The sequence below is a fragment of the Macaca mulatta genome, chromosome 4, assembly GCF_049350105.2.
Source record: "Macaca mulatta isolate MMU2019108-1 chromosome 4, T2T-MMU8v2.0, whole genome shotgun sequence".
NCBI classification, from domain to species: Eukaryota; Metazoa; Chordata; class Mammalia; order Primates; family Cercopithecidae; genus Macaca; species Macaca mulatta.
The window spans coordinates 68,308,035-68,334,420 of NC_133409.1; the positions used below are offsets into that span (position 1 = coordinate 68,308,035).

The 26,386-nt window shown below is 40.6% G+C and overlaps 2 protein-coding genes across 5 annotated transcripts in view; one reads left to right on the plus strand and one right to left on the minus strand.

Moving 5' to 3' along the window:
* Positions 1-11,937, plus strand: part of PCMT1 (protein-L-isoaspartate (D-aspartate) O-methyltransferase) — a 60,131-nt gene extending 48,194 nt beyond the window's left edge. For 2 of the 4 annotated variants that reach the window (XM_015137137.3, XM_015137139.3), the window contains 2 exons: positions 1,821-2,037; positions 11,139-11,937. In XM_015137137.3, the coding sequence (XP_014992623.1) occupies positions 1,821-2,000 (180 nt within the window). In that variant the 3' untranslated portion in view covers positions 2,001-2,037; positions 11,139-11,937. The remainder of the gene's footprint in view (positions 1-1,820; positions 2,038-11,138) is intronic. The other 2 variants (XM_001083841.5, XM_015137138.3) reach the window with 1 other exon arrangement.
* A 6,709-nt stretch (positions 11,938-18,646) lies between these two features.
* The window catches only part of LRP11 (LDL receptor related protein 11), a 49,056-nt gene continuing 41,316 nt past the window's right edge, over positions 18,647-26,386 (minus strand). The window contains exons 6-7 of the mRNA XM_028847205.2: positions 26,140-26,235; positions 18,647-20,567 (exon numbers count right to left, since the gene is read on the minus strand). Coding sequence (XP_028703038.2) covers positions 20,413-20,567; positions 26,140-26,235 — 251 coding nt within the window. The 3' untranslated portion in view covers positions 18,647-20,412. The remainder of the gene's footprint in view (positions 20,568-26,139; positions 26,236-26,386) is intronic.

Sequence of the window (26,386 nt, forward strand, 5' to 3'; positions counted from 1 at the left end):
CCGCCACCTCGCCCGGCTAGTTTTTTGTATTTTTTAGTAGAGACGGGGTTTCACCGTGTTAACCAGGATGGTCTCGATCTCCTGACCTCGTGATCCGCCCGTCTCGGCCTCCCAAAGTGCTGGGATTACAGGCTTGAGCCACCGCGCCCGGCCTAATGTCTTTTATTAATAGTGATCCATAAAGCTATATGAAAATGGTAACATGATTTAAAAGTTTTCTGACTGTAAGAACTTTCATTGAGTACTCTTGGTTCTTCATTGACAGGAGTGTCCTCATTGTAATGCTACAGGGATTCCAGCCCTACCTTCCCTCCTTATGGTACCAGTAAACCTGAATTTAATCATAACTAGGGTTCCCTTATCCCTTCAGTGATGCCCTAGATTCTACAATAATAGGATAGGGATTCCTTGTTGATTTTCTACACTTCCTCTCCCCCCCTCCTCCTCCCTTCGAATCCACAAAGGTTCCAAACAGGCACACAGGCATTAGAATTCTATGTTCTGCCTTTGGCCTGCCAAGAGGATAGTTCTATATTAGGTGGTTCAGTTCAAACATTTTGAGCACTGCAGTTGTACCAGGTACTGTGTTAGATGCTAAAGGCACAAAGATGAGTAAGACACAGTCCCCATCCTCAAGAGCTTGTAGTTTAGTAGAGGAGGCTGATAGTTGAGTAATAATATAACAATCAAAGTATGTACAGGGTGAGTATCCCTTATCCAAAATGCTTGGGACCAGAAGTGTTTTGGATTTTGGATTTTTTCAGATTTTTTCGCATTTTGGAATATTTGCATATACATAATGAGATATCTTGGGGATGGGGCCAAGTCTAAACAAAACTCATTTATGTTATAACTCTTATACACATAGTCTGAAGGTAATTTTATGTAATATTTCAAATAATTTTGTGCATGGAATAAAGTTGTGACTGCATTTTGACTGCGACTTGCCACATGAGGTCAGGTGTGAAATTATCTACTTGTGGTATCATGTTGATGTTCAGAGTTTTGGATTTTGGAGCATTTCCAGTTTTGGGTTTTCAGATTATTGATGTTCAATCTGTATATACTGTATATTTATTTTTAAGACGGAGTTTCGCTGTGTCACCCAGGCTGGAGTGTGGTGGCGTGATCTTGGCTAACTGCAGCCTCCGTCTCCGGGTTCAAGGAATTCTCCTGCCTCAGCCTCCTGAGTAGATAGGACTACAGGCATCCGACACCAAGCCTGGCTAATTTTTGTACTTTTTTAGAAGAGTTGGGGTTTCACTGTGTTGGCCAGGCTGGTCTTAAACTCCTGACCTCAAGTGATCTGCCCACCTTGGCCTCCCAAAGTGCTGGAATTACAGGCATGAGCCACCATGTCTGGCCTTAACCTGTATGTACTAAATGAAGAACATTTCTGCTTTCTGCCCATGGACACTAAAAGTTGTTTATAATGATGTCAAATGACTATTAGTATAAAATCTGGGCCAGGCACGGTACCTCACACCTGTAATCCAAGCACTTTGGGAGCTGGAGGTGGGTGGAGTACTTGAGGTCAGGAGTTTCAGACCAGTGTGGCCAATATGGTGAAACCCCGTCTCTGCTAAAAATACAAAAATTAGCAGGGCATGGTGGCATGTGCCTGTAGTCCCAGCTGCTTGGGAGACTGAGGCAGGAGAATCGCTTGAACCCAGGAGGCAGAGGTTGCAGTGAGCCGAGATCATGTCACTGCACTCCAGCCTGAGTGACAGAGTGAGACCCTGTCTCATACATAAATAAAACAAAATAAAATAAAATCTGTAGCTTGATGTGTATGTGCTTTTTTTTTTTTTTTCTTTTAGCTAATAGACCAGTTAAAGCCTGGAGGAAGATTGATATTGCCAGTTGGTCCTGCAGGTGGAAACCAAATGTTGGAGCAGTATGACAAGCTACAAGATGGCAGCGTCAAAATGAAGCCTCTGATGGGGGTGATATACGTGCCTTTAACAGATAAAGAAAAGCAGTGGTCCAGGTGGAAGTGATTTTATCTTCTGCTCTTTCTTCTTCCACACATGCAAGGTGAAAGGGTGTGGATTTTAAGACATTAGATTACAAGAGCTGTTTTGGTTGTCACCTTTATGCTCCTCCATTATAACATCAGAAATTCATTACATTAAAAATGTGAAAAATGTTGCATGGTCTGCCCTTATTTTGGTTTAACATATATATCTTTGGGAAAGGGAGGGTGAGACTTGGTTGGCACAAAGGCTTTTTTTTCTTTTTTTTTTTTTTAAGAGACTTTCAGCTGCAATTCAGTACTTTGTAAGGATTTTTTATTCATTATCAGCCACTCTGTTTTTATATTTTTAAATTATTTTTATAGCACTGGATGGGCATGGAAACAATGAGTTTGGTCTGTAAAAGAGGCCAGGTGGAGTGGCTCATGCCTGTAATCCCAGCACTTTGGGAGGCCGAGGTGGGCAGATCATTTGAGGTCAGGAGTTTGAGACTAGCCTGGCCAACATGGTGAAACCCCGTCTCTATTAAAAATACAAAATCAGCTGGACGTTGGGGCGCAGGCCTGTAATCCCAGCTACTCAGGAGGCTGAGCCAGGAGAATCGCTTAAGCCCTGGAGGCAGAGGTTGCAGTGGGCCGAGATTTTGACACTGCTCTCCAGCCTGGGACACGGAGCAAGGCTCTGTCTCAAAACAAACAAACAAACAAAAAAAAACAAGGGGCCATCATTTCCTGCCCTGTTTATTGTACCCACAAGGAGAAAGAAGGGGAAAGATAACAGTTGTCTCAATTTTCTAAAATGTCACAATACCAGAAAGGACATTCTACCTCTCAGCTTGGTTTATCTGTTTCAACCAAATCATAGATACCTGACAGCCCATATCTATTTTTCATTCAGCCCTGTTTAAGATTCACCTTCTCCCCATTCTATAGAATAGGCCAACCACTGTTTAAGCTATTCTGGCTAAATTCCTAGGGACAGGCAAGGATTATACAAGTTACCCAATGAGTGCCCAGGTCTCACAAACCCACCCAAAGGGTCAGCAGCATGCAGCAACTTTCAGCACAGCATGGCTTATAAAAAATGTCCACTTTTGTTTTATGTCTCAGCATAATCTGAGTATTTTGTTTGAAGCCAAGATTTCTCTTCTCTTTTCCTCTGCTTCCCACTCCCTTCCATGAGAGAGAGTGACATCAGTACATAACAGTGCCATTAGCCCAAATTACTTGAAATTAAATGCCAAAACAAGAAAGGCTTTACAGTTTCCTTGTCTTAGAATCTATTTTTATTTAACATAAAGATTCTTATTTTAAAATAATTATTTTCTTAATAAGTAAAAGGGGTGATAATAAGTTTAATAGATCTCTCAATTTTGTTTTTATTCTTCACCAATAGCTATTTTCTATGAATTATAGCCTGGAGCACAGCCACTGAAAAAAAAAAAAAGCATTTTAGGCCAGGCATTTTATGCCTGTAATCCCAGCACTTTGGAAGGCTGAGGCGAGCCAATCATCTTAAGTCAGGAGTTTGAGACCAGCCTGGCCAACATGGTGAAACCGTGTCTCTACTAAAAACACAAAAATTAGCCGAGCATGGTGGCTTACACCTGTAGTTTCAGACACTCAGGAGGCTGAGGCAGGAGAATCGCTTGAACCCAGGAGGCGGAGGTTGCAGTGAGTCGAGATTACACTGCTACATTCTAGCCTGGGCAACAGAGCAAGATTCTGTCTCAAAAAATAAATAAATAAATGAATAAAAATTAAAATTAAAAAGGCATTTAAAAAATTACTGGTTTTTTCAACTGGAATCAGATGTAGTTACTAACAACTAACTACAACCTTCCTTTACTTTGCTTCTAGTATGGTTTATACAATTACATAATTGTGAGATTATTATAGTATAAAAGGGGCAAATATGTTACTGAAATTTGATAAGAGTTGATTTTCATTAGAAACTTTGAAATTTTTCTTTTTATATACAATAAATATTAGTGAACATCTTGCCTATAACTTAATTATGAAGGAATTATAAAAAGGGAATTTTGTTTTTGTGACTAGTGGTAGATTTACTGTGAAGCTGACAAAGCTGAAGCTGCAGAGCCCTTGCTTGCCTAGGTTTTCTCTGACCCTGTTCTTAATTTAATTTAATTAAAAAAAAATTTTCTTAAGGCAGAGTCCTGCTCTGTTACCCAGGCTGTGTAGAGGAGTGGTGCAATCTCAGCTCACTACAACCTCCATCTCCCAGGTTCAAGCGATTCTCCTGCCTCAGCTTCCCGAGTAGGTGGGAGTAGAGGTGCACAGCTAATTTTTGTATTTTCAGTTGAGAAGGGGTTTTACCATGTTGACCAGGCTGGTCTTGAACTCCTGACCTCAGGTGATCTGCCCGCCTTGGCCTCCCAAAGTGCTGGGATTACAGGCGTCAGCCACCATGTCCGGCTCTGTTCTTAATTTTATATTAAGCATAGTCCTACTGTTTTTTTTTTTAACTTCATAAAAAGGTTCCCCTGCTCTCTAATTATATAAACCTTAGGCCGCCACAAAACCTAAATCTATCCTTGATAAAACCAAACTATTTGTATTAACAAATTTAAAATAGGGCCAGGTACGGTGGCTTATGCCTGTAATCCCAATGCTTTGGGAGGCTGAGGTGGGAGGATCACTTGAAGCCAGAAGTTCAAGACAAGCCTGGGAAACATAGTGAGACCTCATATCTACTAAAAATTTAAGAACTAGCCAGGCGTGGTGGTGTGCACCTCTAGTTCTGGCTACTTGGGAAGCTGAGATGAGAGGATCACTTAAGCCCAGAAGCAGCTGTGAGCTGTGATCACCACAGCATTCCAGGCTGGGCAACAGAGCAAGACCTTATCTCTAAAAAAAAATTTAGAATAATTTTTAAATTTATGGACAATTATTCAGTCATCTGCTAAACATTAAATGTATACTTGCTTTTAGGCTGGGTGCAGTGGCTCATGCCTGTAATCCCAGCACTTTGGGAGGTGGAGGCGGGCGGATCATGAGGTCAGGAGATCGAGACCATCCTGGGTAACACGGTGAAACCCCGTCTCTACTAAAAATACAAAAAAAATTAGCCGGGTGTGGTGGCAGGCACCTGTAGTCCCAGCTATTTGGGAGGCTGAGGCAGGAGAATGGCGTGAACCTGGGAGGCAGAGCTTGCAGTGAGCTGAGATCACGCCACTGCACTCCAGCCTGGGCAACAGAGCAAGACTCTGTCTCAAAAAAAATGTATACCTGGTTTTCTTTTTAACCTTCAAAGTTTTTTTAAAAATTGAGCAAATTTAGGCTGGGCACAGTGGCTCACGCCTGTAATCCCAGCACTTTGGGAGGCCGAGGCGGGCAGATCACGAGGTCAGGAGATCGAGACCATCCTGGCCAACATCATGAAAACCCATCTCTACTAAAAAATACAAAAATACAAAAATTAGCTGGGCGTGGTGGCGGGCACCTGTAATTCCAGCTACTCAGGAGGCTGAGGCAGGAGAATCGCTTGAACCCAGGAGGCGGAGGTTGCAGTGAGGCTACATTGTGCCACTGCACTCTAGCCTGGCAACAGAGCAAGACTCTGTCTCAAAAAGAAAAAAAGAAATCAAGCAAATTTACATGTTTGCAGCATCAGAAAAAAAAATTTTCTCCAGCTGTACCAAGAGGACTTTCCAATTTTTTCTGTTGTAGATTTTTAAAATCTCTTTGTTGAAATACATTTTCCTGTATCCAGAGATTGGTTCTAATTAAAAAGATGGTTGCTTGATTGTAATTCTTAAAGTTTAAATAATATAAATAAAGGTAAAATAAAATCTAGAAACTAAATTGGGAAAAAACCAAACTACCACATTAAAAAAAAAAATTTGGCCTAAAAAATTACTGGAAAATAGGATGTTTTAGAGGGGACAACATCAATAGTTAACCTAAAATCTGAAGAGACCATTCATCTATAATATCTCTTTGTGTCGATAAACTTGTCAATCAGGATCCAGCCAGGAAACAGAAGGCGTACTCAGACAGGATTTTGAAATGATTTTAATGAAAGGACTTTTCAGAGAAATATGGGAAAGGTTATGGAAACAAATAAAGGAGGTTGTTATACCCAGGGATCAGGGACACCCAGGGTAATAGCAAGAAGCTTTTACCATTATAGACGTAAAGGGGAAGTAGCAGGAAACAACTGTACTGAAACCCATTGAGAACAGGGACAGCCAGGGTCAGGGGTGGAGGGCATGGGAGCTTGGGTCCTGACAGGAGCTGTAGTGAGAGAGGGAAGTGGCTACTACTAGGTCTCTGAGTCACCTTAGCTTTCTTATCTCCCCTCTCTGCTCTCTTACTGGGCATCACTTAGACCAGAAGTTGGAGGAAGGGGCCCTGTGGCAAACATGGTCTGAAATCAGTTCTCACCACTACCTCCTTTCCCTTTCCCCTAAGTAGGTACCCATGCTTCTTTTAAAATTTAAGTCTGGAATAGATTTGAGGGTCCTCTAGTTTTTGTGTGCACTATTTCTGTTCTCTTTAGGCCAATGTAAGCTTACACTGTTCTTGACAGAAAAAAAAAGTGTATTTTAAATTGCCTTGGAAAAAGAAACATCTAATGCTTTTCTTTGGCCATTTGTTCAGTTGTTAAATATTTTTCAGCATGAGGATCTTAATATTATTTGTGAATTTAACCAATATGCATATGCCAACTAGGCCAGTTACTGTACTAGGTGCCAGGAGTCGTCAGCTGTGAATTTGAAACTGACTGCTCTCATGGAGCTTACAGTAATGTAGGAGATGCAAAGACCAAGATGAATAGGCAGTTATAGGGTAGTGTTCAGACTCACAGTAGGGAGCCAGGCAGTGAAGTGATCAGAATTACATTTCAGAAAGATAACTCCAGCTGTCGTGTAGAGAGTAGCCTGGGAAGGGACAAAAGTCGAGTCAGAAACAGGAAGTGGTTATAGCAATTCAGGAGTGAAATGATGATGGTCTGCATTAAGGCAGTGTTAGTAAGGATAGAGAGAAGTGGGTAGATAGCTACAACTAAAAAACTGTCACTGTTTTCTGGGAATTATCATCTAAAAAGTTCCCTAGTCAACTTCTTGCCAGGCTACATGATTTCTGTTCTTTCAAACTTTGTTTTTGTTTTTGTTTTGTTTTATTTTGTTTTGTTTTGATACAGTCTCTCTCTGTCACCCAGGTTGGAGTGCAGTAGCATGATCTCTGCTCACTGCAGCCTCAACCTCCTGGGCTCAAGCGACCCCCCTGCCTCAGCCTCCTGAGTAGCTGGGACCACAGGGCATGTCACCATACTCAGCTGATTTTCTTGTTTTTTTTTTTTTTTTTTTGTAGACAAGGGGTTTTGCCATGTTGCCTAGGCTGGTCTCGGACTCCTGAGCTCAAGCATTCCATCCACCTCAGCCTCCCAAAGTGCTGGGATTATAGGCTTGAGCCACCAGCCTCAAACTTTCTTCAGGATTACTTTAACTCATTAAATACTTTCCTAGGAACCTTCTCTTGTGTCTCACCAGCTTTCCACCTTTCTTACTGAGGAATCCAGAGCTAATTGTAGTGCTCTGATGAGGATGAGATCCCATTTTTGCTGAGGAGATGTGACAGAAACTGTATTTTTAAAAATGAGAATTAGTGGACATGCAGAATTCTAGTACCAAGTAAAGATCCAAACTTGAATGTAGACTTGAGTCTTTTTACACTTGGAAAGATGTCACTTGTAATTTCGGTGGATTAATAGAAGGGGAGACAATGCCAGATCTATAGGCCAGACACCTAGAATCTGTGGAATTGTGTTCATGACTATGGATATGTAATAGTTGTATTAGTTGCTACAGAAAGTTAATAGTTCTTAAGTATGTATTTTATTTTAAATAAATATATGTATATGTAAAAATATTTTGTTAATTTTCTGGTAAAAGCTTTATTTTTACTTTTATGTATTTATATATATTTTTGAGACAGAGTCTCACTCTGTCGCCCAGGCTGCAGTACAGTGGTGCGATCTCAGCTCACTGCAGCCTCCGCCTCCTGGGTTCAAGTGATTCTCCTGCCTCAGCCTCCCGCATAGCTGGGACTACAGGCACCCACCACAACACCCGGCTAATTTTTGTATTTTTAGTAAAGACAGGGTTTCACTGTGTTGACCAGGCTGGTCTCAAACTCCTGACATCAAGTGATCCGCCCGCCTCAGCCTCCCAAAGTGCTGGGATTACAGGTGTGAGCTATCACACCCAGACTATTTTTGTTTTTAATAGTCACAAGAGTTAGTGTAATTGGTCCATCTTTGGTTTGTGAAACTGAGGAATGTTCAAGTTTATTATTCCATAAGCTCTTTGTTTATTGATATCTTCTTAAAGTGCCTTGCATCTGTGAAAAAGATGTTAGGAATTGACTGCATTTCCAAGATTGACAGTATTGGTGCTAAGGGATCCAATTAATCCTGTGTTCCATATTCTATATTGTTCCTTTTTAATCTCTTTACATATGTTCCAGTATTGTGACATACATTGCATCCTTAAAAGAAGGGATATATTTCTGTTACTTTTGGAATTCTTTTTGTCTCTCATAATGCTTCATACAAAGCAAATTGTACAACACTTTTATTACCTTGGAAGATCCATGAAATTATTAGAAAACATTCATGGATTCTGATTATTGTTTCCTTATAGTATATCTTTTCATTTATTATTGGTAAAGAATGTATAAGACTAAATGTTAGTATCATAGAGTTATTAAAATCTAATAATTAAATTATGTATAATTATATACTAGTAGAAATATATAGTTATTAACCTAATGAATATATTTAGCATAGTATATAGCAATTTTAAAGAGCCTTTCTAAAAATTTAGTACACGCTATTTTTTATTGTAAATGATCTTTGCATGTAAGTCAGATAAAGAAATGGTCATATAGAATTTGGAACATTGGGAAAAATTTAATAACTTGAAAGTTACATGGATTTAGAGTAATAGGCTTTTACAAGATTGTGCATGCGCTGGCAGCAAATTTTTGTTTTTCCCTAGAACCCCTTATTTTAAAATTCAGGTCTACAAACCTAATTTCCTTTTTTAAAGTATTTTTTACATGGAGAGGATAGTTGGGAAAATGGTACTATGTTGTTGAGGGGGCATGAATTTATTTACAGTATACTTAATGTCTTGCAGGAGGTAAATTGTAAATTATTATTATTATTATTGTTTTCTGAGATGGAGTCTCACTCTGTCACCCAGGCTGGAGTGCAGTGGCGCGTTCTCAGCTCACTGCAACCTCCGCCTCCCTGGTTCAAGCAATTCTCCTGCCTCAGCTTCCCAAGTAGCTAGGATTACAGGTGCATGCCACCATGCCTGGCTAATTGTATTTTTAGTAGAGATGAAGTTTCACCATGTTAGCCAGGATGGTCTCAATCTCCTGACCTCATGATCCGCCCGCCTCGGCCTCCCAAAGTGCTGGGATTACAGGTGTGAGTCACCGCCCCCGGCCAAATTGTAGTAAATTATTTAAAAATAACAGTATCTTTGGCTTGGGTATGGTGGCTCACACCTGTAATCCAGCACTTTGGGAGGCTGAGGCAGGCGGATCACTTGAGGTCAGGAGTTTGAGACCAGCCTGGCCAACATGGTGAAACCCTGTCTCTACTAAAACTACAACAAAAAAAAAAATTTAGCTGTGTGTGGTGGTGCCTGCCTGTAATCCCAGCTACTTCGAAGGCTGAGGCAGGAGAATTACTGGAACCAGGGAGGCGGAGGTTGCAGTGAGCTGAGATCGCACCACTGCACTCCAGCCTGGGCGACAGAGCAAGACTTCATCTCAGAAAAAAAAAAAAGAAAGAAAGAAAAAGTCAAAACAAGAAAAACAATCTCTTCAATTCATATTCTAAAAAGCACAAGTGAATTTTAGTTTATGAATAGAGCACTTTGCAGGTAATTCTTTGTAGATGAAATATTTTAACGCCTGCATGAGTTTAAGTAAAAGCTGTTCTATGAGAATTATAATATTGTTATTTGGTAGAATATAGTAAGAGGAAGCAGACTTATAATTTGTCATTTAATAGATAATCCAATACTGTAGGATAAAGGCAGCTTATTGGAGAAATAATTTTTAAAATATTTTCTTGCACAATTTATAAAATTTAGTTTTAAAAAATTGTCCAGTAATTTACCCCCACTTACTTGTGAAATATGAGCTCTTTATTTCTTCTTCCCTTCAAATTTAACAACTTTTTCAAAACTTTTACCTTTAATTTTTATTGCAGACAAGTTGCTAGGATAGTACAAATAACTCCTAAATCTCTTCATCCAGAGTCATCAATTACTATCATTTTTCTACATTTCTTTCCCCTCTTTCTATATATACATATATATAATTTTTTTCCTTTTTCTTAAACCACTTGAGACTTAATTATCAATATCTTGCTTCTTTACCCCTAAAGTTCTTGTTTTTTCACTCAGATTACCTTCAGCTATGAGGCTTGTGGGCTTTTCTCGTAGTTTTATTCATTTTTTCACTTTTAACAGTTTTACTGAGGTATAATTGAGATACCATACAGTTTATTTTAGACTGCATTTTTATTCCTTCCTTCCTCTCACTGGCAGTTGCTGGTACAGTGCTGCACCTGGCTGAGCGAATGGTTTCTTTTGGAGCTGATAAAGCTGCCTTATGAAATCAGCTGACAGGTATATTATACCTACAGATGATGCCTTTTCTCTCAGAGAGCTTAGGTGGAGATTGACCCACTCCACAATTGCTAATGGACATTCTGAGCAAAAGACCACATTTTTGTCCAATTTTGTGAATGTAACTATTAACTCATTTGAACTCTAAAACACTTAAGTTGTCATTTTACTATAGTATAAAGATGAACATAGGTCTAAAAGATAATTTTTCTGAATTTTGACATTGAAGGAAGATATCTATTTTTAGAAATAAAAAAGAACTCACGCCCTTGAGGTTGCATACTTCATTCTGGAGTGGCATGGAAGATGTTTGGAATGGCTGACCCTCTGTTGCTTTCACTTGGATTGTTTGCTTTTTTATCTTTTAAATATGTTGCTTGGTGATCAGTGCATTTTTATTGACTTAATAGTTGTATCTAAACTATTATAAAGTCAAATTGGGCAGTGTGTAACTCCTACTAATGTATTTCTCTCTTTTATCCTCACAGGGATGAATTGTAAAAGCAACATCAGCTTGACCAGTATAAAATTACAGTGGATTGCTCATCTCAGTCCTCAAAGCTTTTTGAAAACCAACACCATCACAGCTTGTTTTGGACTTTGTTACACTGTTATTTTCAGCATGAAAATGTGTGTTTTTTTTAGGGTTTCTGATTCTTCAAAGAGGCACAGAGCCAAATTGGTAGAGGAAGGATACAGAGTATAAATTTGTGTAATATTACTTTAACATGCCTATATTTTACTTGGAAATATTAAAAGAAAGGGTTCTGAAAAATGGAAAACTTAGTTTGTCAATTGATTTTGAGGAGTGGTTTTTATTTTCTTGGACACTTAATTCTGTTCTGATATTAATTTATCAGATTGCTTTTGTGCATTGGATAACACCACCATTCACAAGTTAAGATTCTTGGTATTTGGATGTCTGTTAGATGCTACTAAGAAAATAGAGATGAGCTTTCTTTTTAAAGCTTTTGATGTGGTGTCATAGAATAGCATGTTGTAGATACAATCAGCTGCTTTGTTACCTTAAAACTAGGCATTTGTAAATATTAAACCTTAAGATGGCAGGTGATGTCCTGTAAACACTCAGCTGTTCAGATTGGACATAACTGACTTAGTTCTTCCCTTCTCTCTCTCAAAATTATAGGAGACTTGTAGTTTAGTGTTGTTTTCTGTTACTAATGTGCTGCTGATAATGTACATGAACTTAACATGCTGTGTAAGCTGTGTCCCAGTTCTTGAACAGTTTATGCAGTGCTGCTTTGCCAAATAAAGTTAAAAGCAAAAGAGGCATTGGTTGTTTTTGAATATAGAAGAAAGAACAGCAAATCCACCAGATAGGGAGTGTTTACGATCACAGGAAAAAAACTATTTCTCTGGTTGTTTCCTTTTGCGAAGTCTGAGTAAGTAAATAGCATTAATCCAACTGTACGTTGCAGAATGTGACTACATTGCAGAATGTGACTACACTGCTCCAGGGCCAGGACTGTACTTCAGTCGTCATTTCTCTTTGACTCCCTAGCCCAGGGCTTGTCTTGTAGTAGCTATACAATAAATGCTGATGAGTGAGTGGTGAATGAATTGACTTAAAGTCAGGAAAGAACAGGATTGAGGATGAACAGACCAAAACCCATCTCTCACCTATAAATACATTTATTAATACGATGACTATAGCTGAATTTCTAAGAAGGCAGTAGCACTTTGGGATCTTATTTAAATGTTATGATTTATAACTTTTATAATAAGATGTTAGTTTTTCTAGGAGTTCTAGAACTGAGGAAATATAAGCTCCAGAATGAGCAGAATCAGCACTCCCAGCAAAGCCCTTCTACTGGGTGCATGTGTGTAATTCTGGCAAAGAACCTTTGTGGCCATGTGAGACACTCCCCCGAGCTCTTGAAAAAAGTCTTGTATATTACTTCTTTACAAATGGCTTTTAGGCTGGGTGCAGTGGCTCACGCCTGTAATCCCGGCAGTTTTGGGAGGCCGAGATGGGTGGATCACCTGAGGTCAGGAGTTCAAGACCAGCCTGGCCAACATGGTGAAACCCCCTCTCTATTAAAAATACAAAAATTAGCCGGGCATGGTGGCACACACCTGTAATCCCAGCTAGTAGGGAGGCTGAGACAGGAGAATTGCTTGAACTGGGGAGGCGGAGGTTGCAGTGAGCCGAGATCATGCCATTGCACTCCAGCCTGGGTGACGAGTGAAACTCCATCTCAATAAATAAATAAATAAATAAAATGGCTTTTAAAAATTGTGCATACATCTTTTCACAAGTGCCTCTTCTTGGCTAAGGTCTTAGACACAGGAAACTAGCATTATTTGGTGCCCATAACTTGAGAGTTTGTTTATGGTTGGCTTCAGTTTGCTGCTGTTTATTGCTTCCATACTCAGGCCGTGAACTCCTGTGGTCCAAGACTAGTCCATTTGAAATAGTTGTAAAGGTCTAATTTCTTTACAACTTAAATTCTTAAATGTATCCACTGATCTGCGTCTTTCATAGCCATTACCAACATTTTACTATATGTGAGTCTCTATGTTTGGTTTTGGGGATAGAAAAAGGCCCCTACTCTCAAGAGTGAAGTCTGTTTGAGGAGACAATTATGTAAATATGATAAGACAAACTTAAATGCCACCTGATTAGTACAGACAGTGCTATGCCTTCAGCATTGTTCAAGCACTGCTCTTGGACTTTACATGTTTATAAATTAAAATTGTAGAATGTTGAATAAACAAGAATGGGCTTTAAGGAGCATGAATAAATGGGTAGAAATGGAAATAATGGATTTTAGCTAGGCCTAAGAGTTTTTTTTTCTGTAAGATATATATATGTGTGTGTGTGTGTATGTGTGTGTGTGTAGGTAGTCTCCTTTATCTTTAGTATTCATAATTTCTAAAACATTTCCTTATGTCATTTTCCTTAGTAGAAGTGATTCCTTTACATAATATGAAGGGCAACAATGAAAACATTTCAAAAAGTTTCGGTCTAGTGAGATCCTGTTGAAATGAGATTTTTTTCTATAGATTTGGTTTTATTAAAGGCCAAATCAAACTCTCAAAATTTATGTAATCTTGTCCAAGCATGGTGGCTCAAACCTGTAATCTCAGCACTTTGGGAGGCCAAGGGAGGAGGATTGCTTGAGGCCAGGAGTTCAAGACAAGCTTGAGCAACAGAGTGAGATCTTGTCTCTACAAAAAATAAAAATTATCCAGGCATGGAGATGTGTTCCTGTAGTCCCAGCTACTTGGGAGGCTAATGCAGGAGAATTGCTCGAGCCCAGGAGTTCGAGGCTGTAGTGAGCAAAGCTATAGTGAGCTATGATTGTGCCACTGCACTCCAGCCTGGGCAACAGAGTAAGACTCAGTCTCTCCCTCTCTTTTTTAAAAAATCTTTCCTACACCCTTCTAGTAGAAACCTAAGAACCCTATCTCTTAAAATAAACACCACTAATAAAATCTAAGCCTGAATTATGAATATCAGCTTTTTATTGAGGGTTTCTTTCTTTTGAGTGTGATGATGCGATCTCAGTTCACTGCAACCTCCGCCTCCGGGGTTCAAGCAATTCTTAAATGTAACCACTGCCTCCCAAGTAGCTGAGGTTACAGGCATGCGCCACCACACCCAGCTAATTTTGTACTTTTTTAGTAGAGATGGGATTTCACCATGTTGGTCAGGTTGGTGTCGAACTCCTGACCTCAAGTGATCCACCTGCCTTGGCCTCCCAAAGTGCTGGGATTACAGGTGTGAGCCACCGCACCCGGCCGAGAGTTTCAACTCTTTTCTAGTCAATAACATTAGAAGAAAATGACATTCTGGGGGGAAAATAATCCATAACATTGTTCATGCAAGTATTTTAAATTCCACTGCCCTAATTTTAAAAAGTGCCATTTTTCAAAAACAGTTCACTGAACTTTTTTTTTTTTTTTTTTGGGGGGGACAGATCCTCACTCCATCACCCAGGCTGGAGTGCAGTGGTGTGATCTCAGCTCACTGCAACCTCCGCCTCCCGGGTTCAAGCGATTCTCCTGCCTCAGCCTCCCAAGTAGTTGGGACTACAGGCGTGTGTCACCACGCCCAGCTAATTTTTTGTATTTTTAATAGAGACGGGGTTTCACTGTGTTAGCCAAGATGGTCTCCATCTCCTGACCTTGGGATCTACCTGCCTTGGCCTCCCAAAGTGTTGAGATTACAGGTGTGAGCCACTGTGCCTGGCCCACTGAACTTTTAAAATTGGTGTATAATGTACCTGTATTAAAGCATCCTAAAAATTCAATTGATCTAAAATAGAATAACATTTTTGAGTGATAATGCTCACAAATTATTTGAAGCTATTCTTGGTCATTGTCAGCCAGGAAACAAAGCTGCTTAATTTTGTTTCATTAGCCAGGTGGGTATTTTTGGTTTTCAGTTAAATGTTAACAAATTTTTAGTAGTTTGATACGTTACTAAAATATATGAGTGAGTATGGTAACTGAACACTAATATTGTAAATGAAATAAATGGATTATTTTTAGTGTTCTAAATGGGGTTCAGAGGCTCATACCTTATTTTAGGTAAGTGCTAAAATTCTTCTAGGTATAAATCATTTCCTGCAACTTATTGTGTTCTTAAAGAACTGAACAGTAAAACAAATGGGTTCTGATTGGATTTCAGTTGGATCTCTGGATTCCTCTGACCATTTTCCGGAAAGATAAGTGTTGTGTTCTCACTGAACCTAGCACCTGGCTCAAATAGAGGGCTGCTGAAAGAATCCCACTTGAAGAAAACCAGCTGACCCAAGGAGCCAAGAAATGTTTGTGTATTGTAATATGATAAAAAGGAAATCAGGCCGGGCGCAGTGGCTCACCCCTTTAATCCCAGCAATTTGGGAGGCTGAGGTGGGTGGATCACCTGAGGTTAGGAGTTTGAGACCAGCCTGACCAACATGGCAAAACCCCATCTCTACTAAAAATACAAAATTAGCTGGGTGTGGTGGGGTGTGCCTGTAATCCCAGCTACTTGGGAGGTTGAGACAGGAGAATGACTTGAACCCAGGAGGCAGAGGTTGCAGTGAGCCGAGATCACGCCACTGCACTCCAGCCTGGGCGACACAGCCAGACTCCATCTCAAACAAAAAGGGAATCAAGTCCAATAATTTCCTTATCCTTAATCCTTCTAATATCGTTGCTACAATAATGGTTGTTGGTTCCCCACTTCTGGCTTCATCTTTTTGGCTTTTTCTTTCCTTCTTTTTTTTTTTTTTTTTTTTTTTGAGACAGAGTCTCTCACTCTTTCTCTAGGCTGGAGTGCAGTGGTGCAATCTTGGCTCACTGCAACCTCTGCCTCCCAGGATCAAGTGATTCTCCTGCCTCGGCCTCCTGGGTAGCTGGGACTACAGGCGTGCGCCACCATGCCCAGCTAATGTTTGTATTTTTAGTAGAGACAGGGTTTCACCATGTTGGCCAGGATGGTCTTGATCTCTTGACCTCGTGATCCTCCTGCCTCAGCCTCCCAAAGTGCTGGGATTACAGGCGTGAGCCACCGCACCTGGCCCTTTTTTTTTTTTTTTTTTGAGATGGAGTCTTGCTCTGTTCCCCATGCTGGAGTGCAGTGGCATGATCTCAGCTCACTGCAACCTCCACCTCCTTGGTTCAAGTGATACTCCCACCTCAGCCTCCCGATTAGCTGGGCTTTACGGGTATGCTACCACGCCTGGCTAATTTTTGTATTTTTAGTAGAGACAGGGTTTCACCATGTCGGCCAGGATGGTCTCAAACTCCTGACCTCAGGTGATCTGCCCACCTGGGCCTCTCCAAGTCTTGGGATTACAGGCATGAGCCACTGCACCTGGCCCAATTTCCCTAAGCTATTTTTGTAAAAGTAACATTATTTTTGTATTAAAATATTTTGAGAAGTTTCCTAAATTTTGAAATAACTTCATAAAAGGATTTAAGCTGAATAGTAAGTTGATCTCTTTCCAATTTGCAGGGTGATGACATAACAAGATTTTAAAAATGTGATTTGAGAATTGAAATAATTAGGAAGGAAGATATGCTTAGACCTAAATATGGGAAATATAGGAGAAGGCTCAGTTCTAACCCGTCAATTCCCAAAAACATTCAGCTTTGGGATGTCTAACTTTATTTTTGTCCTTGGTGGTTTCCTATTTAGCTGGACAATCTGTGTTTATCCACTAAAGTAGCTATAACTTAAAATATTCATTTTATTTTTAGAATACTAGAATCCAGTAGGTTGGAAAATGGGGACAGGAACAGAAAAGTCCGCAACACAGATGCTTAAAAAGCATCTGTGAGATAAGAAATTTGTGAATGGCAAACTGCAAACTAAGTTTTTCCCTCTTTGTATTCAGCTTGGGCAGGTCTTTGTTAGAAATTCTCGTTCAATTTTAATCCAAAAAATTGTAGAAAACCTGGAATCCAGAAAACAAAACATTAATTCTGCTAGAAATAAAGTGGCATAATCCACTTTGAGAAAGCAAACCAAAACATGAAATTGTTTTGAGACAATATGATTGAATTTAGCAAGGAGCCCAAATTATGGAATCTCAGGCTCAGATGCTGTGTTAAGAGGCAGCATCAACATTATGTTGAGCGAACATCTGAGGGTAAGGATGGTGGCTTGTGTTCTGGGGCACAGCACACCTGTTTGTTTACACAGGTGAAGTAATCAAGAGTGGGCCTTGAACAGCAAAATGGAAAGACAAATAGAAATATACATCTTGAGGCCGGGCGTGGTGGCTCAAGCCTGTAATCCCAGCACTTTGGGAGGCCGAGATGGGCGGATCACGAGGTCAGGAGATCGAGACCATCCTGGCTAACACGGTGAAACCCCGCCTCTACTAAAAAATACTAAAAACTAGCCGGGCAAGGTGGCGGGCGCCTGTAGTCCCAGCTACTCGGGAGGCTGAGAAAGGAGAAGGGCGTGAACTCGGGAGGCGGAGCTTGCAGTGAGCTGAGATCCAGCCACTGCACTCCAGCCTGGGCGACAGAGCGAGACTCCGTCTCAAAAAAAAAAAAAAAAAAAAAAAAAGAAATATACATCTTGGCTGGGCGTGGTGGTTCACACCTGTAATCCCAGCATTTTGGGAGGCCGAGGCAGGTGGATCATCTGAGGTCAGGAGTTTGAGACCAGCTTGGCCAACATGGCGAAATCCCATCTCTACTAAAAAAATACAAAAATTAGCTGAGCATGGTGGCACACACCTGTGGTCCCAGCTAATCGGGAGGCTGAGGCACCAGTATCACTTGAACCTGGGAGGCAGAGGTTGCAGTTAGCTGAGATCACACCACTGCACTCCAGCCTGGGCAACAGAGTGAGACTTGATCTCAAAAAAAGAGAAAAAGCATCTCTATGTGTGGGCCAAAGGAAAATCTAGTAAAGAGCAATGTGAACAGCCATCAGTGACTGAAGGGAGGTATTGCTGAGTGGGACTCAGTTATGGGGCCGGACCACAGGTTTTGAAGTCATTGGGAGCAAGATGAAAAAAATCCTGTTATTCTCCTATGGAAGAGAATGTATTGAGTACTCAGCTGATTTGAAATAGTAAAATGCTGTGGAAGGCTGGAGGAGTAGCTGCTGTCTAGTAAGAATGAAAGGAAAAAGTAAGTTTTAAGTGTTCAGGAGGAGGTTTAAGTGAGCTTTAAGAAAAGACAAGTAAAACACAAGAACATGTTTGAGAGAGAAATTGTGGACACCTTTCCCTTTAAAATTATTTTTCAATTGTCTTAGATGCAGAACTCCTTCAATCAGATAATCTACAGGTAAGATCACTTTTAAAAGTCACATTCAGTCTACCTGGTAATATAAATATTTTGTAGACCTTGATTCTCCTTCCCTCGAGTATGCTTTATGTGGCTGTGGGCAAGTCACTTTCTGTAAAACTCAATTTCCCCTGTTGTAAAATAGGATTGGTATGATTGAATCCAAATAATGCAGTAACAGCTCAGTCAGTAATAGCAACTTATGATTATATTAAAAGGAAAAAAAGACTTAATAATAAAATACAATTTATTAAAGGAATCATGTTTACATAGATACAGAACATCTTTTCTCAGATGTTTCAACACCATAGCAACACAAAATTAATTTCTTCAGGTATAAAAGATGTGCTGAAAGCTGCATGCCTCATCAGTTTTTATTTTATTGGTTATGGCTATAGGTGACATCTTTCCATACAAAAACAAACTGCACAGCATCACATATAGAGTACAGACATCTTAAGTTCATTCACAAAGTTAATTTTTCTAAACTGCCCTTGAAAAATTTAAATCTTTGCTCAATTCTAAACATTCAACAAAACTAGCTTCCCAAGAAACAAAAATGATACCCAATTTCTTTGCTTTTCTAGAATTAACTTTCCATTTGTTCATGTATTTTGATATGTTATATTCCCCACCCAAATTAAACCCTTTGTTAAAAGAACAACCTACTTCAGGGTCAGTCTAAAAATAAAGTGTACTAGATTCTGGAGTGTTTTTCAAATATTTTTAAATATTTGCCACTTATGGTTAAAAAATATGTAAATAAGAATATCATGTGAGTGTAGATAGTATACTATATGTATAGTATACCATACTATACATTCCTCTCAGAATCATTTCTAGAATGTGTATAATCCCGGCGTTAAGTGATGGTGGGAATAATTTGCCTTTAAAAGCCTACAAATTAAAAGGGGAAAGATGCTAAGCTAAATGCTGGTTTTCTATAAAGATGAATTTCTGAAAAACTGTTTTATGCCCTAGAAATACATAAGCCTGGCATCAGCTGATGGCACATTCTAACGTTTTATAACATTAAAAAAAATCGACTCACTCCACTGGATGAAAGCCATGATGATATTTTTACAAAAGCTGTACCCAGGAATCCACTCAATGTCCTCTCTTCAATTGGCATTTTTCTCTTTCATCAACAAAGGCTATATGTATATAAATGAGTTGCTGTGATCTCACCATGGAGCAGTGTTGACTTGATGTAGCGAAGTATTAAACGTTCTCCTTGCTCTCTTTGCCCTCAACTAAGTTTCTGTTCATTTTTGGCATGCCAGATTCTCTGCTTTCATCTTGATTTCCTATCTCACTGCATGACCATCTTAGAGCTTTTCTAATTCAAAGTCTGGGTTTTTTTCTCCCAAAGGTCAGTCTAAGGAGGCAGCCACCTATATGACATGATGTCGGAGGACTGGGAAGGACCCACACTCATCTTCCTGAGGCTCACTGACCTGTACATAAGGTTTATAATTTAGGTATACCCACCATAAGTAACATCTGATTGAAGGCCTGAACTCACTTGAGATCCACTCTCAGAAACAGGTTTAGAGGGGAAAAGAAAAAGAACATTGGGAGCTTCAAAGAGGAAGAAAAGGGCCACAGAACAAGAGGAAGCTGGGCCTATAGCAGTCCAGCATGGTAAAGGGCCAACAGTTGGCTTCTAAAAAGTAAGGGGTTAACACAGTCATCCTAATACCACCTCCTGAAATATTGAATTTTCTCTCAGCTAAGTACAAATTTCTATTTTCAGGGACAGCTTACATAAATCAGAATTATATTTTTAGAAATCTTTAATCATGAATTCCTCTCTAAATTGCAAAATATGTTACAACTTCCTAAGGAACTTTTTTTTACAATAAAGACAAAGATTTGGGATTTGCAGAATCTTTTGGCCCAATTAAAAACGAAAGAAGCTGTAAATATCCAGAACTTAATAGACGTATAAATTATAAACAAAACATGTCCTTGCCCCAAGCTATTTAAATTACATTCTTATAGATACATCCCATTTATGAGGTAGTCCGATTCCTCAGATGTAATGGGACGAGCTTTTTTCAGTTTCTGTTTCACCAGTCGTAGTCGGCACGCAACCATGAGAAGCAGCAGGGCAGTGATAGCCAAACCCAGCGCCAGAGGTAGCACCGCACCTTGAGGAGGTTAGACATGAAGAGGGCAAGCCAATGATTAGTCACAGTGACAGCTACTGGTCACTATATGATAAGCACTTTTCATGCACTATTTTATTTTCATCCAAACAAACTGGTATTAGCATTACCACTGTTTTGCAGGTTAACTAAAGTGTACTGAGGTTCCATAATTTGCTTATTTGCCTAGGAGGCTGTAAGTTACAGGTTCAGGTCCCAAACCTAGACTTTTTTTTTTTTTTTTTTTTTTTGAGACGAAGTCTTGCTCTGCTGCTCAGGCTGGAGTGAAGTGGCTCAATCTCGGCTCACTGCAACCTCCACCTCCTAGGTTCAAGTGATTCTCCTGCCTCAGCCTCCCAAGTAGCTGGGATTACAGGTATCTGCCACTCTACCCAGCTAATTTTTGTATTTTTAGTAGAGATGGGGTTTCACCATCTTGGCCAGGCTGGTCTCGAACTCCTCACCTCATGATCCACCAGCCTTGGCCTCCCAAAGTGCTAGGAGTACAGGTGTGAGCACCGCGCCTGGCCAACACAGACCTCTTTAAAACCAAATTCTGTACCAGCTTCCTACAAAATTTGTATGGCATCAATGGGTACACATATTACCATCACTCTTACATCCAACTGAAATAGGCATTCTCATCATGAATTTTTTTTTGTGTAGTCATCGACTATATTTATGGATTCATACATGATCATTCTTCAACTAAATATGAACTAACTCCTGATTTCTTGTTCTGGTTAGGGCTTAAGAAATTTATTTCCTTTCTAAATCCAGGGAACCGACTGAGTCAGTAGAACCTTTGTTGAAAACTAACTTCCAAATATGCTGGTGTGATTTTGGACTTTAAAGGAAAACATCTGTTTAGTTTTTCCTGTGAGGCAGATCCTTGACACCAGACTAGAAGTAGCAAGGCTTCCAGGAGTCTGGAAGGACAGGGTGTGCCAAGATCAGTCTTTTTTATCTAGCTTAGCAGGCTCTGTTTTTAGCCTGATCTACTCTGTGGCCAGGCCAGGTCTGGAGATGACATGGTGGAACTGTTTTTAGCTGTAGGGATCTTGCCAACTGGCGGAACTAGAGGAGAAACATCTCCCTTGTGTAGCTCATTCTATAACATTTGCTCTCATTTATTCATTCATTCTGCATTCATTAAAAGCCTTCTTCCATGTGCCAGACACTGAGCTAAATGCTGGTAATCCTTTTATTTGTAAATAAATACCACCCCCCACAAGATAAGCTAATGCCAAGAATACCAGCTTTATAGCTTAAATCATTGATTTCTCACAACCACCACATAAATTGGTGCCATTATTATCCCCATTTTACAAATGAGGGAGGTAAGGTATCAAGAATGAAGTGAGGGTCAGGCACGGTGGCTCAGGCCTGTGATACCAGCACTTTGGAAGGCAAAGGTGGGCAAATTGCTTGATCCCAGGAGTTCGAGATCAGCCTGGGATCAAGACGAGGCGAGACCTCGTCTCTACAAAAAATTATTAGCCAGTTGTGGCATGCACCTGCAGTCCCAGCTACTCGAGAGGCTGAAGGAGGACAATCACCTGAGCCCAGAAAGTTGAGGCTGTTATGAGCCATGATCAGGCTACTGCACTCCAGCCTGGGTGACAGAGTGAGAGCCTATCTCAATAAAAAAAAAAAAAAAAGAGAAGTGAAGCTGGGCACAGTGGCTCACGTCTATAATCCCAATGCTTTGGGAGGCTAAAGCAGGAGGATCACTTGAGTCTGGGAGGTAGAGGCTTCAGTGAGCTCTTAAATTACACTCCAGCCTGGGTGACAGAGTAAGATCCTGTCTTAAAAAAAAAAAAAGAGAAAGACTGAAGTGACTTAGGTCTAAGATTGTTAAGTGGTAGAGCTAATAAATAACCCCAGACAGGACAGCCCCAGAGCCTGTGGTTCTAACCACTATGGTACTCTACTTCTGCAAAATGTAAATGAGACAGTTTTTGAACGACTAAGTCTGGGTAGACAGACATTTAAATGGGAAAAAATGCAACAAAATGTTATAGTTACTATGATAAAATTATGTATGAAGCATAGATGTATTAATAAAAATCGGTGGTTCATCTATCTGGTCTGTAGGATTTTTGCTTGAGTGATTTTGATGTATGATAGAGACTGTTGGGTGGTTGAAGGAGATAAGTTTATTTTTTGACATTTTCAGATTGAGATGCCTACAGGCGATCAGGTGGAATTTTCTCTTAGGCTTTTGGATTATCTGGGCCTAAATATGTGGGAGCCTTTCTGCATAAAGCTGGTAGCTGCAGTCACGATAGTGGGTAGGACAGCCAGAGAGAAAGGAAGAAAGGTGAGCCAGGAACAAGGTCCTGGGAAACACCAGCATTTAGAGGGCAGACAAAAGAAGAGGACCAAGAAGAACAGAAAAAGACCAGTCAGAGAAACAGGAAGACGACCACTGTAGTAGGGAGTGGGCTTTTGGAAGCTGAGGAAAGAGACTAGTCCAAGAAGAAAGTCCTCAGCTGAATCAAATGCTAAGGAGAGGTCAAGTGAGGGAAAGCCTGGAGAGCCCACTGGATTTGGCAATTAGTAATTCATTTATGGGAGGACAGAAGAGGGAGGATGTTACTTTGTTTCTTTACATATTAAGAAATCTGAAGGTGATCCCAGTCAGGGGAATGAGCCAGTAGAGAAACAGATGAAAAACGTGGGAGAGCTAGGAGATGATGAGCAATGCACCTGAGGAAATCAGGGGCTATATCCAGATCAGGGAGAGAGACCTTGGAAAGAGGGGACCCCTCTTCCTTTAGTACTGGAGGAGAGGAAGAGGGGCGAATGCAACCAAATGAGTTTTTACATTTGGGGGGCAGGTAGCTGAGGAAGTTCACTCCAGACAGTCTTGATTTACTGGGCTTAAATCTGGTCCCAGGTATAGGTGGCAGCCTCTTGAAGACAAAAGGACCTGGAGCTGATGACACACTCACAGCACTTCAGCTCTGGTGTATTTTTAGAATCCCGGGTAAAACTCCTGAACAAGATTCTTAAGAACAGTTTGAAAGTGTCTGGGTGCCGGAGGAGGGGATGGGAAAGCTGCTTTAGAGACTGTTAGGAATCAAACGAAGTTCTGGAAGAGGCCAGCATTCCTCCAGAGAATTGTGAGACACAAATCGGCGATAAACCTATGGACTGGCATTGGATTCTACAGCTGTCTCATTCCACACACAGCAGCCCTGGAAGTGTCAAGATGGCTGCCTGGTCTCTCCATGTCAGCAGTTTGGGGCCTCAGTAGCTACTACTGCCTCCTAGTCTCCACCTGATGAAAGAAGTTCTGACAAGGCTAAGTGGCCCCAAGGTGTCATTCTCCCTCCACCTTCCTATAAGGTGCATATGTTACAAAGGAACGGGACAAAAAAAGACTTTGGTCAATACCCACAAAAACCCCAGGAACCCCAAATCATTTCTCACCAATTGGACTGCAACACCCAGCCCCAGTCCAGGGGACTTGCTTAAAGATGAGCACAAGCATTTAGGCTAAAGGGTTAGGAAGCTGTGGTTGAAGAGGCCAATCCCAATGCCGGGGGGCTCAGGTTTAGCTATGGTAACAATGAAACAGACAAGATCTGGGAAAATGTTCTATTTGCTAAGTCAGATATGAGGCTGCTGAACTGTCTGATCTGATTCCTGTTTAATGCTTTTATGACAAGGAAAATGGAATCTCCCAAAAGTACTTGCCAGAATATTGAAAACTATTCTTGACTTGTAATATTTAGTTGGCTTAGTTTGGATAATTTGAGATTTACAACTTTCTAGCTCCTTCTAAAACACACCATGACGGTATTCTCAGTAACCAGCTAGGGTGATGAATTATGTATTCCGTTCATATGAATGGGGGTGACATTTAAAATATGTAACAGGCCGGGCATGGTGGTTCACACTTGTAATCCCAGCACTGTGGGAGGCTGAGGCAGGTGGATCACTTGAGGTCAGGAGTTTTGAGACCCGCCTGGCCAACATGGCGAAACCCCATCTCTACTAAAAATACAAAAATTAGCTGGGTGTGGTAGCATGCGCCTGTAATCCCAGCTACTACGGAGGCTGAGGCAGGGGAATCGTTTGAACCTGGGAAGCAGAGGCTGCAGTGAGCTGAGATCGTGCCACTGCGCTCCAACCTGGACAACAGAGTGAAACTCTGTCTCAACAACAAAATTAAAAAATATATATGTAACAACCAGAATAGGCAACAGCCAACTACAGCTGAGACTCTCTGGATACATATGGGTGGGGAGGCAAGAGGGGGGCTGGTTTTCCTTTTCCCTTGATAGGGCACAGGGCCACTTTTATTCAAATATCTTGGGACAGGCTAAGTCTAGGAGGCCAGCAGACCAAGGGGGTCACCCACATACTTGACATCTGGATTATTCTTAGCTATCTTTTGTTTAAACATTATATTTTAATATTGTCCTGATATTATAAATAGGGTAAAAATAAAGTTTTCTCAATGTTTATAACTTAAGTTTGTATTTTATTCTCCTAAAGCTTCTTTTACCAGTCTGTGGGATTTAAGACTAAAGCCTGCCTTGCTACAGGATGGTGTCCAAAGTCTTTTCTTGCTAGTTAAAATCAACCAAAATTAATGACATTATTGTATTCTTCTTCCACTTAGTAAATATTCTACTTCCTATACCTTCCCTCATTCCTATTGTCTTCTGTCTTTGTCACTAGGGCACTTGGAAAGAGAACTAGGTACTCTAAGACCTTTACTCTTCTTTCATCGTAAATAACTCTGTAATAACTGCCATCATTTCTATATTTGGCTCATCATATGAGCCACACAGTGCATTAAATGCTTTAGATTAATTATCCCATATATTCTTCTTAGCAACCCTGTGAGGCAGGTATTGTTACTATCCTCACCTTAAGAATGAGAAAACTTGAGATCCAGGGAGATAAGACAGCCTGCTCAAGGTCACACAGTTTAGTGGGTAAGCGAGAATTTTTTTTTTTTTTTTTTCTGAGACGGCCTTACTCTGTCACCCAGCCTGGAGTGCAGTGGCATAATCTTATCTCACTGCAGCCTCGACCTCCCAGGCTCAAGTGATCCTCCCACCTCAGCCTCCCTGGGACTACAGGCGAGTGTCACCACACTTGGCTAATTTTTGTACTTTTTTGTAGAGACAGGATTTTGCCATATTGCCCAGGCTGGTCTTGAACTCCTGAGCTCAAACGATCCTCCTGCCTTGGCCTCCCAAAGTGCTGGGATTACAGGCATGAGCGACTGTGCCTAGCTTTGAGCAAGGATTTGAATTGTGGCATCTGACTCTAAAGCTTGTGATCTCCCACAATGCCACAAGTATGACATTTTCCACAGGTGTCACACCTGGAAGGGTGTATAGAAAAGGCAGCTGAAGTCCAAAGATGGTAGGTTACTATCAGGAGCCCAAAGATGCAGTGCAATACAAGCAACAAGGAGCCAGTTCTTCCGGTCCACTGAAGGACTGCTCCTGTCAGGAGCTCTCATGGCTTCAGGGAATATCCTCAGCCAGAGGGCATGCAGTTCTGAGAAGACTACAGTCTGCAAAGGGTTTCCAAGGTGGACATTTACCTGTTTCTGGGGCTGGGTGTTCCCCGCCTCCTCCATCGCCCTTTGACTCAAAAATGTAATTTTCCTCTTTTCTGTCCTTCCTTGAGGAACTACTATCTGCAGAAAAGAAAGAATATATATTGAAGGTGTACGCATCAGAAACTTCAGGAAACACATGTGAAAACACAGCCTTTTTTTTTTTTTTTTTAAGGTGGCCTTAGAGAAGATTTGTTTATTTCTCTACTAAACAAAGGCCTATGTTGATAGT